Source organism: Ovis aries, chromosome 1, assembly GCF_016772045.2.
Source record: "Ovis aries strain OAR_USU_Benz2616 breed Rambouillet chromosome 1, ARS-UI_Ramb_v3.0, whole genome shotgun sequence".
NCBI classification, from domain to species: domain Eukaryota; kingdom Metazoa; phylum Chordata; class Mammalia; order Artiodactyla; family Bovidae; genus Ovis; species Ovis aries.
In genome coordinates, this window is record NC_056054.1 from 85829149 (window position 1) to 85847139 (window position 17991).

Consider the following 17991-nt stretch of genomic DNA (forward strand, 5'->3'; position numbering starts at 1 on the left):
AATAATAACAAAAGAAATAATAAATAAATTTGACTTCATCAAAATTAAAGATAATATGTGGAATGGAAGAAAATAGTTGCAGATCAAATATCTAAGGTACTTGTATCTATTATATGCAAAGAACTACAACTAAACAAGAAAAAATAATAGACAACAATACCACTTCCTATTCACAAAGATAACAAAATCAAGAAGACAGATAATAACAAGTGCTGGCAAGGATGTGGAGAACTCAGAACCCTCATTCACTGCTGGTGGAAATTAAATGGTGTAGCTACTTTGAAAAACAGTTTGGCAGTTCTTCAAGAGGTTAAACATAGAGTTATCTAATGACTCAGCAATTCTACTCCTAGATACATATCCAAGAGAATGAAAACACATGTCTACACAAAAACTTGTACTCAATTTCATAGCAGCATTATTCATATTAGTAATTAAGTGGAAATAGCTCAATTGTCCATTAACTGATGAATGAGACAAACAAGAGATAGTATACCCATATAATAGAATAATATTCAGAAAAAATAATGAAATGCTGATAAATGCTATAAGATGGATGAAACTTGAAACAATATTTCTGAGTGAAAAGAAGCCAGTCATAAAAGATTACATGCTGTATAATTGCATTTATATGAAGTGTCCTGACTAGACAAATCTATAGACACAAAAAATAGATTAGTGGTTCCCAGGGAGTGGAGGAGTAAGAAGTGGGGAGTGATTGCTAATGAGTACAGGGTTTCTTTTAGGAGTGATAAAAATGTTATTGAATTAAATAGTAGGGACGGTTGTACAACCTGTGAATATACTGAACTGTATACTTTAAAATGGTATATCAATAAAGTTTTTATGATAAGAAATCTTGTCAGCTAAGGCATTTCTATGCCCAGAGCCCTCCAACAGTTTCCCATTTCACCTAGAGCAAAAATTAAAGTCCCTTCTATAATCAGCAAGGCCTTGAGAAATCTGCCCTGACCCAGCAGATCTCTGACCTCATCTCCTACTAATCTCTTCTGGCTCACTCTGCTCCAGCTGCACAGGTATGCATCCACCCTAAATGTCCTCCTTGTACATGTATGTGTGGCTCAACCCCCTCACATCCTCTGCTCTTTACTCAGAAGGTATCTTTTCAAGAAGGCCTTCCAGTCAGTAAATTATCTATTCTCCTTTCCTGCTTCATTTTTCTCCACAACCCTATTACTACCATACGCCATGCTTCAAAGGTTTATTGTCTGTCTTGCAGTGAAAGAATGGTGAGCTCCCTATAGATAGGACTTTCTGTCTCTTCTGTTTGGTGTACCTAGAACAGAGTGTGGTACATGCAACTTTGTAATTATTTATTGAATGAATACATCCTCATTTTTAAGGTAAGAGGATTCAGGCACAGAGAGGTTAGGCAAATTGTGAAGCCATAATTTGTACTCAAGCAGTCTGAGTCCACGATCCTAACTGCTATCCTAACTGATAAGAATTAAGAAGCTTGGTGCGGTGGAAGGTACTCAGGATTACTAAAAAAGAAGGGAGTTGTACAGGGAATGACATGCTTGATGGTCTCTTAGGATCAGCTACAGAGAATGACCAAAGTGAAACTGGACACTACTAACGGAGGAGAAGGGGACGACAGAGGATGAGATGGCCGGATGGCATCACCGACTCAATGGACGTGAGTTTGAGTGAACTCTGGGAGTCGGTGATGGACAGGGAGGCCTGGGGTGCTGCAGTTCATGGGGTCGCAAAGAGTCGGACATGACTGAGCGACTGAACTGAACTGAGCAGAGAAAAAAAGGTCATTATTATTTTGCACTCCTTCTTCCCTCCCCAAAAAAGAACTTACATTCTTCTCTTCCTTTTTCTGAATCAAGTGACTATAATTTATTTGGAATAGATGATTACTATAACCAGAAATTATTCATGAGGAACCCCAGAAGTAACATGAGCCATATTAGACTTCTGACACTAGGAAAAAATGGGGAGCAAAACAGTATCATTCAATCTCCTTGGTGGTCTGAAGATCAGGAGAGCGGTTTTAAAAACAGCTGCAAGTTACTGATATACCAGCTATATAGAAACCCAGCAACAGATGGAATCACTAAGGTGGAGTGGGTTGTGTGCAGGGAGAGGAAAGGAAAGGTCAAGGTCATACTTGTAGAAAACACACTTATAGAAAACAATACTTATAGAAACAGTCCTGAGAAAGAGAAGCCAGAAAAACAAACTGTAAAAAGATAAAATACGTTTTCTATTCACTCAGTTTTAAATGTATTTTTGATTTAAAATTTTTTCAATTGTATTATATTTTCAGATCTAATAAATCTGATGTAAGGCCATCATAGAAACAAACTCACCTCATAGAGAGTGATATCTACACCCGCATATGGTATGACAGTCAGAAGACTAGGAATGTAGCCTCTGTAAAAGCCTGTAATCTTATCAAGCTTCCAGATCTTCCTGGCACAGTCCAATAGCCCAGAGTACTGTCCAGTTTTACTTACAGCCAAATTAGTTTTTAAAACCTGAATGTAAAAGAATGTTATAGGCTCATTATCAGTTACCCAACCCAGAGCAATCTTGTAAAGTGTGAGTTACAGAATTAAAAAGAGAAAACAATCTTAGGTCAAACTGTATTTTCAATGACAGTATACCTGCTATCATTTTCCTACTTATTCTTGGAATATTTTACTTTTGCATACTACTATGTAACAGTTCATAGGGTCACAGAGAGTTGGACACAACTGAGCAACTAAGCACACACACATACACACACGTTATAAATACAGTGCTTAAATACAAATACAGTGCATTTACCAAATTCCTGAACTTAACTTTGCAGGAAGATAAAATATCTGAATCCAGCTGTTCTTCTTTCTGTCTAAATTACATACTAGTGTAGCCACAGCTATTATTGCACTATACGTCAGATAAGGAACCCAAAACTGAATATAACTGGACCAACCACTATGGAAAACAAGTTGGAGGTTCCTCAAAAAATTAAAAGTAGATCTATCCTATGACCCAGCAATTCTTCTGGTTATAATACACAAAAGAAATGAAAACAGGATTTCAAAGAGATATATGCACTACTATGTTTGTATGTTTAGCACTATTCTGTAGCACTATGCACAATAGCCAAGATATGGAAATAAGCTCATCAACAGATGAATGGATAACAAAGATATATATGCATATATATTGTCACTGTCCATTCATACATACATATATGTGTATATATTATAATAGAATGTTATTCAGCCATGAAAAGGGGGGACATTCTGCCATGTATAGTGTGCTAAGTGAAATAAATCAGACAGAGGAAGACAAGTACAGTACAGTATCACTTATATGTTTAATCTAAAAAGCCAAACTTGCAAAAATGGAGTAAAATGGTGGTTACCAGGGCATAAGAAGTGGGGCAGGTAAGACAGATGCAATTTAAGGGTACAAACTTGCAACAAGTAATAATTACGCTCTAGAGGAAATGGCAACCCACTCCAGTGTTCTTGCCTGGAGAATCCCAGGGAAGGGGGAGCCTGGTGGGCTGCCGTCTATGGGGTCGCACAAAGTCAGACACGACTGAAGTGACTTAGCAGCAGCAGCAGCAGAGATCTAACACACAGTATAGTGAATACAGACAACAATCTTGTACTATAATCAACCATCTTGCTGAGAGACTAGAACTTATTTATTCCAACCACTAAAAATAAAGAACTATTAATGTGATTGTAGTGCTAAATATTGCTATAATATATAAATGTATCAAATTAACTGATGAACACCTTAAATTTACATAATACTATGTGTCAGATATGTTCAGAAAAGAAACCTAAAAGAAAAATGAAGCTCCTACAACCTCCATCTCCAACACAAGTATCCTAATAAACTGATATTAGGATTTCACAAACATCAACACACATATACATATACACACAACTTGTGAATGGCAGGAGGTTTTTTAAACCATGTGTGTGAGCACACACACAAATACCAACACAAAGAAAGACCAAAAAAATAGAAAATAAAAGACTGAGGAACTTATCCAGATGAAAGTATGTTAAAGAGACCTGACACGTGATCTGAATTGGATCTGGAAAAAGAAATTACTATAAAGACAATTATTAGAACAATTAGCAATTAATTACATTTCAATAAGGACTGTGGATTACATAATAGTATTGTACTGCTGATAAATTTCCTGATTTTGATAATATATAAAAGAAAGTTCTTCATTCTAAGGAAATTCACACTGAAATTTTTAAAGGTAAAGGGACACAACATTTCCAACTTGCTCTCTCTCTACACAAACACAACACACACGCACACACACACCCCTGTATGGAGAAAGGCAAAATGTTTATTGAAATTTGTGTAGAGTATCCAGAGTTTCCTTGGACTAATGGAAAACACAGAAAACTCTGCTGACATTGAAGTTTAGCATAAAATAAGCTGATTCTTTACCAAGTGGAAAAGAAACTTGGTGAGCCTTAATCGTTATACTATTTATTCATTTTTCATTGAGAAATGCTATGATAGAAATGCATTTGCAGGAATCTCCTTATCTCTTACTAGATCAGTTGCTTCTTTACTGTGCGTATATAAAGCTACACAATCTGAAGGACATACTGCTTATCCTAGATTATATATAAATACTGCCAGATAAATACACAGGTCAATTTATACTTTGAAGAGAAAATAATCTTAAAATTCAAAAACCACATGGAAGATCTGTATTGTTTTTAAAAATTGGATGTTTAATTCTTATAAAAGAGTAAAGAAGTATCATCATGACAGAAAAATATATTCTGAATATATTTAAATTTTATACATCTGCTCTGACTCATAGCTCTAAAATTAATCACTTTCATGATTAATCCAGGGTCGCTGGGTGTTCCTTGTATTCATTAACTTGGAATTTAGAAAAAACAAATAATAGCAAAACAAATTGGAGACTTTAAAACAAAAATAATTTAAATCCTCAGAGGGATTCAAGAGTATACTTCATCTAGGAGGACAGTTCAATATTTGCAAATCAATGTCACACATTACATGGACATTGAAGGATAAAAATCATGTGATCATCTCAAGATGCAGAAAAAACTTTTGATAAAATTCAACATTCATTTATGATAAAACTCCCAAGAAAGTGGGAATATAGGGAATATACCTCAATATAATAATTGCCATATAAGACAAACTTACTGCCAATATCATACTCAACGGTGAAAAGCTAAGATCAAGAACAAGAAAAAGATGCTCACTAAACCACTTTTATTCAACATAGTATTGGAAGTCCTAGCCACAGTAGTCAGACAAGAAAAAGAAAATGGATCTAAATTGGAAAGAGGTAAAACTGCCATTGTTTGCAGGTGAGATGATACTATACAGAAAATACTAAAAAGCTGACACCAAGGAAACTATTCAAACTCATAAATTAATTCAGTAAAGTTACAGAATACAAAATTTTCATCCAGGGCTTTCCTGGTATCCCAGTGGTTAAGAATCCACCTGCCAAAGCAATTTTTAAAATTGACATGTGGAAACATCATTGTTGGTATTTCTTTACATTGACAATAAACTAACAGAAAGAGAAAAGTAGAAAACAACCCATTTATAATTGCATCAAAAATAATGAAATACCTAGGAATAAATCTAACCAAAAAGATAAAAGACTTCTACCAGAAAACTGTAAGACACTGATGAAATAAACTGAAGACAACACAAACAAATGGGAAGATAACTATGCTCATGGATTAAAAGAATTAATATTATTAATATGACTATATTACCCAAGGCAATCTACAGATTTGGTGTAGGCTCTATCAAAATACCAATGGCATTTTTCACAGAACTAGAACAAATAAAATTTTTAAATTTGTATGGGAACACAAAATACCACAAATAGCCAAAACAATCCTGAGAAAGAAGAAGAAAGCTAGAGGTAACATACCCCTTGGTTTCAAACTATACTACAAAGCTACAGCAATCAAAACGTATGATGCTGGACCCAAAACAGACACATAAATCAATGGAAGAGAATAGAGAGCCAAGAAATAAACCCATATTTATATGGCTAATTATAAATAATGCCAGAGGAGGCAAGATGTTGGAGGTACAATGGAGAAAAGACAGCCTTCTCAATAAATGGTGCTGGGAAGACTGGACAGTTATATGCAAAAGAGTCAACCCAGACTACTTTCTCACATCATTTACAAAAATAAACTCCAAATGGATTAAAGATTTAAATTTAAGACTTGAAATTATAAAACTCCTAGAAGAAAATATAGGCAGTGTACACTTTGACATCAGTCTTAGCAATATTTTGTATATGTCTCCTCAGGCAAAGGGAAACAAAAGCAAAAATAAACAGATGAAATTACATTAAGTCAAAGGGCTTTTCACAACAAAGGAAGCTATTACCAAAACAAAAGGGCATCCTATTGAATGGGAGAAGATATCTGCAAATTATATATCTGATAAGGGGTTGATATCCAAAATATACAAAGAACTCATACAATTCAACATCAAACTCCCCACCAAAAAAAAGGACAGAAGACCTGAGTAGACATTTTTCCAAAGAAGACATACAGCTGACCAATAAACATGAAAGGATGCTCAGTATCACAAATCATCAGAGAAATGAAATCAAAACTATAATGAGATATCACCTCACACCTATCAGAATGGCTATCATCAAGAGACATCAAATAACAAGTGTTGGCAAGGTGTGAAGAAAGCATCTATGGGGTCGCACAGAGTCGGACACAACTGAAGCGACTTAGCAGCAGCAGCAGCAGAAGAAAGCGAACCCTTGAGCACTGTTGGTCGGACTATAAATTGGTGCAGCCACTATGGAAAACAGTACTGAAGTTCTTCAAAGAAACCTAAAGACAGAACTACCACACGATCCAGCAACACCACTTTTGGGTGTTTTTCTGAAGAGAGCAAAAACCCTAATTTGAAAAGGTATATGCACCCCTATGTTCATTGCAGCATTATTTACAATAGCCAATATACGGAAGCATCAATAAAAAAGTGTCCATCAATAAATCAATGGATAAAGAAGACATATATATACACAGAGAGATCAAAAAGAAAAACAAAATCCAAAATTATTTAATAGTAGAAAATTTCCCAGAGCTGGAAAAAAGATCATTAAAAAGATCTGAAATTAACTGATGAAAGAAAAGGGTCAGAATCTACACATATCATGATAAAATTTCAGGAAAATAAGAATTAAAAGAAATTCTTAAGAGTTTCCAGATTATTTAATAAGAGTAATGTAAAGTGGTTGGATATAAGCTTAACTTAAAAATTCAGGAGTTTTCATATATACCAGCAATAAACATTAGCAAAATCTAACGAAATACATTAATAGCAACAAATACCACAATGTATCTAGTAATAAAAGCCTCAAATGCATAAGACCTGTATAAGAAAATTATAAACTTTATCAAATAATACAAGAACAGATCTAAATGGAAAGGAAGACATATCTCATTCCTGGGCAAAAAAAGAAATTCAGTATTATAATTGTCATTTCTTCCCCAAATTCACTAAGTACAACTAAGAGTCAAAATCCCAGTTTGGTTTACTTTGGTTTTTTTTTAAAGAAACTTGGCAAGCCAATTCTAACATTCATATGGAAGGGAAAATGCAAGAAAATAACAGCAACAAAATGTCCCATTGGCAGATGAATGGATAAAGAACATGTGGGGTGTGGGTGTGTGTGTGTGTGTGTGTGTGTGTGTGTGTGTGAACACACACGCAACAGAATGTTACTTAGCCATCGAAAAGAATGAAATAATGCCACTTGCAACAATATGGATGGACCTAGATATTATCATACTAAGCAAAGTCAGAAAGACAAATACTATATCACTTATATGAGTAAATATAAGTGGTATTTATATTCTAGTAAAATGAAATGTGATACAAATCAAAGCAACAGAAATGCCAGCTTAGATATCATAGCTCTGGTAACACTGCCCTAGCAACAGATTTTCTCTACTCAATAGCTACTAATAATAAGAGGATTCTGGCTCACTTGAAAAAAATTAGCCATAATTTGCATTAAGGATAACAAATCTTTTTCAATAGCACTTACCTCTAAGGGGTAAATAAAAGACTGAGAAGTGGCACCAGCCAAAGAAGCAGAAGCAAATTTCTCAAGTGTTCCTAAATTGCCTTCTTCAGAAGAAAGATACTCCTTATACTGTATTAACAAGAGTTCAAAGGTATGTTAGCATTGAAAAAGTTCAAAGAGGCATGCAAGTCATTCAATATCAGTGGATACCTAGGCATTTAATTTATAGTTTAAAACTATAATCCACATTTTCGTGCTGCTTAGTCACTCAGTCATGTCCCTCTCTGCAATTCCACGGACTATAGCCCACCAGGCTCTTCTATCCATGAAATTTCCCAGGCAAGAATACTGGAGTAGGTTGCCACATCCTTTTCCAGGGGATCCTCCTGACCCAGGAATCGAACCCGTGTCTCTTACATACTACCTAAATATAGTCATGTATATTAGATAGGAGGCCTCAACCTGAACAGTAGAGACTTCATCTTGTACCTCAGTTTGCTTAGAATAAGACATACAGCAAAGAAGGTATATAGCAAACATTCAACAAGTGTTGATTATGATAAGCAATAAATATAAAGAAAATGGAAAACTTTGAGATGGAAACAACTGAGAACCTTATGCAATATGTTTTGATGGCAACCATGTTATAATGAAGCAACATGACATGACAAACAAACCCATATTCTTGCCTGGAGAACCCCATGGCGAGAGGAGCCTGGCAGGCTGCAGTCCATGGGGTCACAAAGAGTCGGACATGACTGAAGCAACTTAACACACACACAGACAATTATATAATAATAATGTAATTATATAACTTTATAGTAATGTTCCAACACAGATAGGCAACTACTTCTCTTTGTTTTGTAATAACCCCAACTGATTTTTTAAAAAGTAAAACTGAATAACATTCCCTTGTTAATAAATGTCATAGGCAGTGTGGTTTTTACCTGTTCATAAGACCAGATCTTAACCGCTATTTCAGGAGCAAGCTTGAGAACATTCGTACCATTTCCTCTCCACAAAGAAATGACTCCGCCCTCTTTCATCATCCCTATTAAATGGCTCTTTATCTTCACATTCTTCGTTTCTAAACTCTGAGCCTTGAAAAGGAAAGGAAGAATTTTGAAAATCACGGTATGATTTGAAGAACTTTGAAAACCACATATTGTAATTTTCATGTGATTGGCAGGACAGAGTTGAAGTTCCTAAAATATGGACGGTCTCTCCTGTTGGGGAAACAGCAGCTGTCCTGGTGATTAGACAGCTTTCAAGACATGTTTATTTTAATCCCTGCATTATAGCTTAAGAAGAGGACACCTTACACAGAGGACACAAGATCATGCTGCAGACATGGTTGCTTTGTTGCCCCCTCCTCAGAGGGATGAACAAATGACTCTCCCATCAGGAAGAGTGAAATTGGGTGTACATTCCAAGAGAAGCGTCAGGGAAGCAACATTTCTGAAAAGTTAAGGCCACAGAAACTCAGAGAACTTATTGCTAACAAGTGGCTTATGAGGCTTTTAATAAGGGTGATCAGTGTGGTCAGTGAAAGCAGAGAAAAAAAAGCGGAATCCAACTAACTCTGTGGCCAACATATGAAACCTTTCTCCAGGGCATGTATTAGAAAAGAGATATACACTTGTCTTAAGACAGTATCAGAGAATGTGCTCTGGACATTGACTATACTGCACTGACATAAGAAAAATTAAACCCAGAGAAATACTGAAAAGCAGAGACATTACTTTGCCAACAAAGGTCCATCTAGTCAACGCTATGGTTTTTCCTGTGGTCATGTATGGATGTGAGAGCTGGACTGTGAAGAAAGCTGAGTGCCGAAGAATTGATGCTTTTGAACTATGGTGTTGGAAAAGACTCTTGAGAGTCCCTTGGACTGCAAGGAGATCCAACCAGTCCATTCTGAAGGAGATCAGCCCTGGGATTTCTTTGGAGGGAATGATGCTAAAGCTGAAACTCCAGTACTTTGGCCACCTCATGCGAAGAGTTGACTCACTGGAAAAGACCCTGATGCTGGGAGGGATTGGGGGCAGGAGGAGAAGGGGACGACAGAGGATGAGATGGCTGGATGGCATCACCGACTCGATGGACGTGGGTCTGAGTGAACTCCGGGAGTTGGTGATGGACAGGGAGGCCTGGCGTGCTGCCATTCATGGGGTCGCTAAGAGTAGGACATGACTGAGTGACTGAACTGAGTATGACTCAACATGTGAGTGAAGATAACAGGAAAAGTAAAAGATAAATTCAACAAATATAGTCCAGTAAAAGAAGCTACAAAAGTGGTTTTAAAATCAGAGGTATTAAAGAGCTATATATCTGTTTTTAAGGAGACTGGCAGCAGTCTGATGGCTGTAGTATGATAGTTGGATACCTAGTAAATGTGGAGGGGATCAGCAGGCTCATTGTAAAACATATATGAAGAGAAAAGGAGGAAAAACTGACCAAAAATGAAAAAAAAAAAAGAACCAGTATGAAGATAATTACCAACTCTCTACTGAGGAGAAAAAGACACAAACTCAGAATGATACCTGTATTTTACAGCCATAGTAATAAATAGGTTTACTTTAATTTGTGCAATAAATCTATAAAAGAGTGTTGAAATTCAGTCAACATATAACATAAGGAAATCTTTCTGAACTGGCTTGTATACAGTCACTGAGCTAAGCCCTTGCATACCCACTCTCTCCTGCATCAGTCACTCTAGCGCCAGGGAATCCCAGGTACACTCCACTTTAAATGGGTGCCTGCCTAGGTGACTATTAATCAGTCTACCTATGTGCCTTCCTACCAGCCACTTGCCCTCCTGCATCATCCCTTGGCCTCTCTGTTCAGAGCATTAGTAAGATAAAAATACAAGTGACAAGATTCATTTGAGCATTTAGATCCATTCAGAAATTCTGGTGCACCAATTATTGTCTCTCTTGCCAGCAAGATCTTTTATAAAATAATATGACCTGATGTTTGGGAGGATACAGGGAAACGGGTAGTTTCATACAGTACTAGGAAAAGTAATGTATGATAAATGTGAATACACATCAAAAGCCTTATGGAGTAACCATCATAATCAACAAAAGAGTCTGAAATGCATTACTTGGATGCAACCTCAAAAACAACAGAATAGTCTCTGTTCATTTCCAAGGCAAACCATTCAATATCACGGTAATCCAAGTCTATGCCCCAACCAGTAATGCTAAAGAAGCTGAAGTTGAACGGTTCTATGAAGACCTATAAGACCTTCTAGAAATAACACCCAAAAAAGATGTCCTTTTCATTATAGGGGATTGGAATGCAAAAGTAGGAGTTCAAGAAACACCTGGAGTAACAGGCAAATTTGGCCTTGGAATACAAAATGAAGCAGGGCAGAGGCTAATACAGTTTTCCCAAGAGAAAGCACTGGTCATAGCAAACACACTCTTCCAACAACACAAGAGAAGACTCTACACATGGACATCACAAGATGGTGGACACCAAAATCAGACTGATTATATTCTTTGCAGCCAAAGATGGAGAAGCTCTTTTCAGTCAGCAAAAACAAGACTAGGAGCTGACTGTGGCTCAGATCATGAACTCCTTATTGCCAAATTCAGACTTACATTGAAGAAAGTAGGGAAAACCACTAGACCATTCAGGAATGACCTAAATAAAATGCTTTATGATTACACATTGGAAGTGAGAAATAGATTTAAGGGACTAGATCTGATAGACAGAGTGCCTGATGAACTATGGATGGAGATATGTGACACTGTATAGGAGACAGGAATCAAGACCATCCCCAAGAAAAAGAAATGCAAACAAAGCAAAATGGATGTCTGAGGAGGCTTTACAAATATCTGTGAAAAGAAGGGAAGCGAAAAGCAAAGGAAAAGGGAAAAATATACCTGTTTGAATGCAGAGTTCCAAAAGAATAGCAAGGAGAAATAAGAAAGCCTACCTCAGCAATCAATGCAAAGAAATAGAGGGAAAAAATAGAATGGGAAAGACTAGAGATCTCTTCAAGAAAATTAGAGATACCAAGGGAACATTTCATGCAAAGATGGGCTCGATAAAGGACAGAAATGGTCTGGACCTAACAGAAGCAGAAGGTATTAAGAAGAGGTGGCAAGAATACACAGAAGAACTGTACAAAAAAGATCTCATGAACCAGATAACAACAATGGTGTGATCACTCACCTAGACCCAGACATCCTGGAATGTGAAGTCAAGTGGGCCTTAGGAAGCATCGGTCTGAATAAAGCTAGTGGAGGTGATGGAATTCCAGGTGAGCTATTTCAAATCCTAAAAGATGATGCTGTGAAAGTGCTGCCCTCAATATACCAGCAAATTTGGAAAACTCAGCAATGGCCACAGGACTGGAAAAGATTAGTTTTCATTCCAATCCCAAAGAAAGGAAATGCCAAAGAATGCTCAAACTACTGCACAATTGCACTCATCTCACACGTTAGTAAAGTAATGCTTAAAATTCTCCAAGCCAGGCTTTAGCAATATGTGAACAGTGAACTTCCAGATGTTCAAGCGGGTTTTAGAAAAGCCAGAGGAACTAGAGATCAAATTGCCAACATCCACTGGATCATGGAAAAAGCAAGAGAGTTCCAGAAAAACATCTATTTCTGCTTTACTGACTATGCCAAAGCCTTTGACTGTGTGGATCACAATAAACTGTGGAAAATTCTGAAAGAGATGGGAATACCAGACCACCTGACCTGCCTCTTGAGAAACCTGTATGCAGGTCAGGCAGCAACAGGTAGAACTGGACATGGAACAACAGACTGGTTCCAAATAGGAAAAGGAGTGCGTCAAGGCTGTATATTGTCACCCTGCTTATTTAACTTATATGCAGAGTACATCATAAGAAACGCTGGGCTGGAAGAAGCACAAGCTGGAATCAAGATTGTCAGGAGAAATATCAATAATCTCATATATGCAGATGACACCACCCTTATGGCAGAAAGTGAAGAAGAACTAAAGAGCCTCTTGATGAAAGTGAAAGAGGAAAGTGAAAAAGTTGGCTTAAAGCTCAACATTCAGAAAACTAAGATCATGGCATCCAGTCCCATCACTTCATGGCAAATAGATGGGGAAACAGTGGCAGACTTTATTTTGGCGGGGCTCCAAAATCACTGCAGGTGGTGATTGCAGCCATGAAATTAAAAGACGCTTAGTCTTGGAAGGAAAGTTATGACCAACCTAGACAGCATATTAAAATGCAGAGACATTACTTTGTCCACAAAGGTCTGTCTAGTCAAGGCTATGGTTTTTCCAGTAGTCATGTATGGATGTGAGAGTTGGACTATAAAGAAAGCTGAGTGCCAAAGAATTGATGCTTTTGAACTGTAGTGTTGGAGAAGACTCTTGAGCATCCCTTGGCCTGCAAGGAGATCTAACCAGTCTGTCCTAAAGGAGATCAGTCCTGTTGTTCATTGAAGGACTGATGTTGAAGCTAAAACTCCAATATTTTGGCCACCTGATGTGAAGAGCTGACTCATTTGAAAAGACCTTGATGCTGGGAAAGATTGAGGGCAGGAAGAGAAGGGACAACAGAGGATGAGATGGTTGGATGGCATCACCGTCTCAACGGACACTAGTTTGGATAAACTCCAGGAGTTGGTGATGGACAGGGAGGCCTGGCGTGCTGCAGTTCTTGTGGTCTGCAAAGAGTCAGAGATGACTGAGTGACTGAACTGAACTGAACTGATGTAGAGAATTCACTTACAGTAATGGCAAGCTGGGTAATAAGGAAGGAATGTACTTCCAAGTAAGGATAACTGAAAAAGCCAATGGCATATTTATTTCTTAAAGTTTCTTAAAGGTATCCATGAGCTAACAAGACAGAGACATATTCCAAGGCCAGTATCTAGGAGAGAAGAGAAAATCTAGAAAGGTAAGATTACCACTCAAGTGTATTTCTGGACCCAGAAAAAAACAATTATAAAGTTAACTCATTGTTTTGTTGCCTCTCTGGGATAACAGAAAACAGAAGACAAAGCTCAGGGCTCGCTGAAGGTATAGGTCTCTGAAGAACCATCTCCACTTTAAACTGGGACTTTGCAGGTCTATCCCCTTATGGTAAGGGTAAACCAGAAGAAACCAGCCTCTGCAAGGGCATGGCTTTGTTCCAGCTGGGTGGTTCTGGGAACGTCAAGACTCAAATCTGAATTAAATGATGTGATTCCAGATTGATAGTCCTCCCAAGCACCTAACAGAAACAAATAAAAATCTAGTCTCAAGTTGGATATCATCATCATAGCTCCTCAAGTTATTACTCCAAGTGATATTTTAGAAAACAACATCAAAAACTAATGGAGGGGGAAAAACGTAGAATAACTTTTAAAAATATAACTGAAGGCAAGAAAGGAAATAAGAAGATCTTAGAACATGCAGGACAAATAGAAAGCATAAAATAAGATGGCAGCCTTGAACAAAATATCAATAAGTACACCAACTGTTAAATGAAATAAGTCTTCTAGTTTAAAATACAACAAAATCCAGGAAATTCCCTGTCAGTCCAGTGGTAAGGACTCTGTGATTTCACTGCTAAGGGCCTGGTTCAATCCACAGTAGAAGAACTAAGATCCTGCAAGCCATGCTGGCAAGCCAAACAAATGAAAAATATATAAAATAAAATAAAAACCACCTATACGCCATTTACCTGTAACTTATCTAAAACATACAAATGCTGAAACCCTGAAAGTAAAAGAATGACAATGGATATATAACACAAATCCCAAGCAAGAGTACAGAGTGCATCTATATCAATGTCAGACAAAATAGAACGAAAGGCATTTACAGAGACGAAGAAGATCACTTCACAGTGACAAAAGGTTCAGTTCACCAAGAGTATTCTAATTTTTAGCGTCAATGTATATAAAGGAAAAGTGACAGTGCTACAAGCAGAGCAGGGCTAGACCTGAGAAGGGTTGCTGCCCCCGGCCCTCTATCTCAGCCTCCCAGAGCGGAGAGCTGGAGAGTGTGGAGTGCAGAAGCTTAAGCCTGCCCTACATAGAAGAAGAGTGAAGCTAATAAAACAAGTGATGAGACTACAAAAAAACGTGTGGAGTTTTCAAGAGGCTGATTCACAGGGATTTATTTCTTGTGGTCATTCTTTGATTTTCTTGGTGACAGAAAAACAATGCAAATAAACAGATGTATAAATTCCTTTTATAACAGAAATTCTGATTTGCTAAGAGAGTAGATTTGAAAACTCATCAGAAGAAAAAAACATAACTATATATGGTGATGGATGTTAACTAGATTTATTGTGGTGATCATTTGCAATGCATACCTATACTGAATCACTATATTGTACACATAAAACTAATATAATAAGTCAATTATATCTCAATTTGTAAAAAAAAGAAAAAAATCTGTGGGAGAAACATAGCTAGAAAACACAACTGCAGAAGAAATCTATACAAGCTACCTAAAATATCCATTCTTCATTTTTAATACAAAAGAACAATACAGGGTCATAATATATGTGAAGGAGGAAAGGCAGCATAGAACGCAAAACTAAGATAAACAGAATAATTAAATCCACAGAAAATAGTGACAATTTAGGAAACTACATTTAACTAAAACAAAAAAGAAACATAAAGAACCCTCAGAAAGAATCAAGATGATATCGAATTCATTGTAAGAAATACCAAACAAGAAAAAGATACTATGAAAAAAGATCAGTCAAAAGGATAAAAAGAGCTCTCAGAAATTTAAACTGTGATTACTAAAATAAGAAGTTTAATAGAAGGGTTAAAAAACAGTACTGAAGAAATGTCCCAGAATGTCAAGTAAAATGACATAGTAATAAAAATATTTATGAAAAGATAAGATTGCAATGCAGGCTTAATTCCTGGTTCAGGAGGATCCTCTGGAGAAGAGAATGACAACCCACACCAGTATTCTTGCCTGGAAAATCCCATGGACAGAGGAGTCTGGCAGGATACAGTCCATTGGGTCACTAAAAGTCAGACACAACTGAGCAACTAACACACACACACAAGCTGCATCAAGGTCAGTCTGGGAGGTACCACATTCAACCATTCAACCAGAAGAATTCCAGAGAGAATAAAGTGAAGAAAACTAAGGAGGAAACACTAGAATACATTAATGCTGAAGAAAGACCTAAGTTTATGGTTAAGAAGAGCCCACCAAGTGTCAAGCACAATGGGTTGAAAAGAACCTACCTAAACTCACAGTGTACAATTTCAGAATACCCAACGTAGTACTTAGTTGCTCAGTCATGTCCGACTCTTTGAGATTCTTTGGATTGTAGCCCGCCAGGCTCCTCTACCCATGGGATTTTTTTTTTTTTTTCCTATCTTCTATCAGTGGGATTTTTCAGGCAAAAATACTGGAGTCAGTTGCCATTTCCTCCTCCAGGGGATCTTCCCCACCCAGGAATCTGACCCGTGTCTCCCGTGTCTTCTGCATTGCAGGCAGATTCTTTACATGCTGAGCCACTGGAAAAGCCCAAGGTACAGGCATGACTAAATGCTTCCAGAGAGGAAAATCAGGTAATCTACAAAATATCAAAATGGCATCAGACTTTTCAGAAGTAATACTGAATACTACAAAATAATAGCATAATGCCTTAAGAAGTTCTAAGGGAAAGCATTTTTTACTTTGATGTCCATATTCTGCCAATCTGCCAATCAAAGAGAAAAGAAAAATAAAATAATTTTAGACATGTAAGATACTGACTTTCAGAAAAAGTGGTAGAATGACCCCACATGTTTATTTCCTCATCCTCCCAAAACCACACAAAAACAATAGTAAAGTAACAAAGAAGGCAATAACTAGGGCACCCATTGATCCCAATTCCCCCAAAAGCTGTCCCCTCATGATTATTAAGCACCCCTTTCTTTTTTAAAAGTGTCTCAGTTCAAATGAAAATTATGTGGTCACCTCATTACTAATCTGCAGGGATACGGGTATTAGCGGTTTCATCAGATTTGGGGGAGGTAGAAAGCAAATGGAAAAGTGATAACTAATTTAGCAAAGTAAAAGTTGTAACTCAAGGTTCTGAGGAGGGGAAAGCACATAGAACTAAATTTTCCTTTAAAAATCCATGAGGCTTTATTCTCTGGAGGAAGCAGAGAGGATCTTAACTCAGGAATACAGAATTCAAGAATTCAGTGAGGCATAGGACTAAAAACAGATGAATTAAGTGAGTAAATATACACAGCAGGCCTCCTGTCCCTTTCCCCTGCTTGAACTCAGAATACCAGCAGCCAGACATGCTCCCTTGCTTTGTATTTTTCTATAAAAGTTAGAGACAGATTTATTCCATGGTGACCCATAAAGGCTAAAAGGAGACAGTGACCAAATGTTGTTATAGGTCCATCATTTCTGCCTCGAATAGAGCAATGAAGAGGGTGGACACCCTTCTCACCTGGTTTCAGTTGAACAGTCATAACCAGAGACTTGGCCACAAGGCTCAGGCAATTTCTTCATTGCCTGCATTAATTTGAAAGGGACCCAAAACTTCAGAAAACTGAAGAATTCCACCTACAGGGCCCTGCATTTGACCCTGAACACTTTCTGTCTCTTGTCACAATTTTCAGTCCAGGGAGAGAATTAAAAGTATTGTGCAGCCTTCCCTTCCCAGGCTCCACCAAAAAAAAAAAAGATTTTCCTAATTTTTGCCCTCTCTAGAATACTAGTACTAGGTTGTATTTAATTATTTATTTGCAGATCTGTCTCCATCACAAAACTCCAAAATGCATGTGAATGAGAATGGTATATCACTTGGTTGTTGCACCCTCAAGGTGAGTTGAGTGTCTGGGAACTTATTGAATAACTGAGTCTAGATTACTGGCAATGAAGCAATTTGCACATGAAAAAAAAAATCAAGAAATATTATTAAAAAGACTTCTGAAATCCTCCTTTTTAAAAGCATCAAATATTAT

General features: G+C 37.2%; 1 protein-coding gene across 1 annotated transcript in view; it reads right to left on the bottom strand.

Moving 5' to 3' along the window:
* Positions 1-17991, bottom strand: part of LOC101102447 (mitochondrial adenyl nucleotide antiporter SLC25A24-like) — a 65149-nt gene that overhangs the window by 27176 nt on the left and 19982 nt on the right. Inside the window, exons 3-5 of the mRNA XM_042251705.2 lie at positions 9022-9174; positions 8096-8203; positions 2343-2510 (exon numbers count right to left, since the gene is read on the bottom strand). Of these exons, the coding sequence (XP_042107639.2) occupies positions 2343-2510; positions 8096-8203; positions 9022-9174 (429 nt within the window). The remainder of the gene's footprint in view (positions 1-2342; positions 2511-8095; positions 8204-9021; positions 9175-17991) is intronic.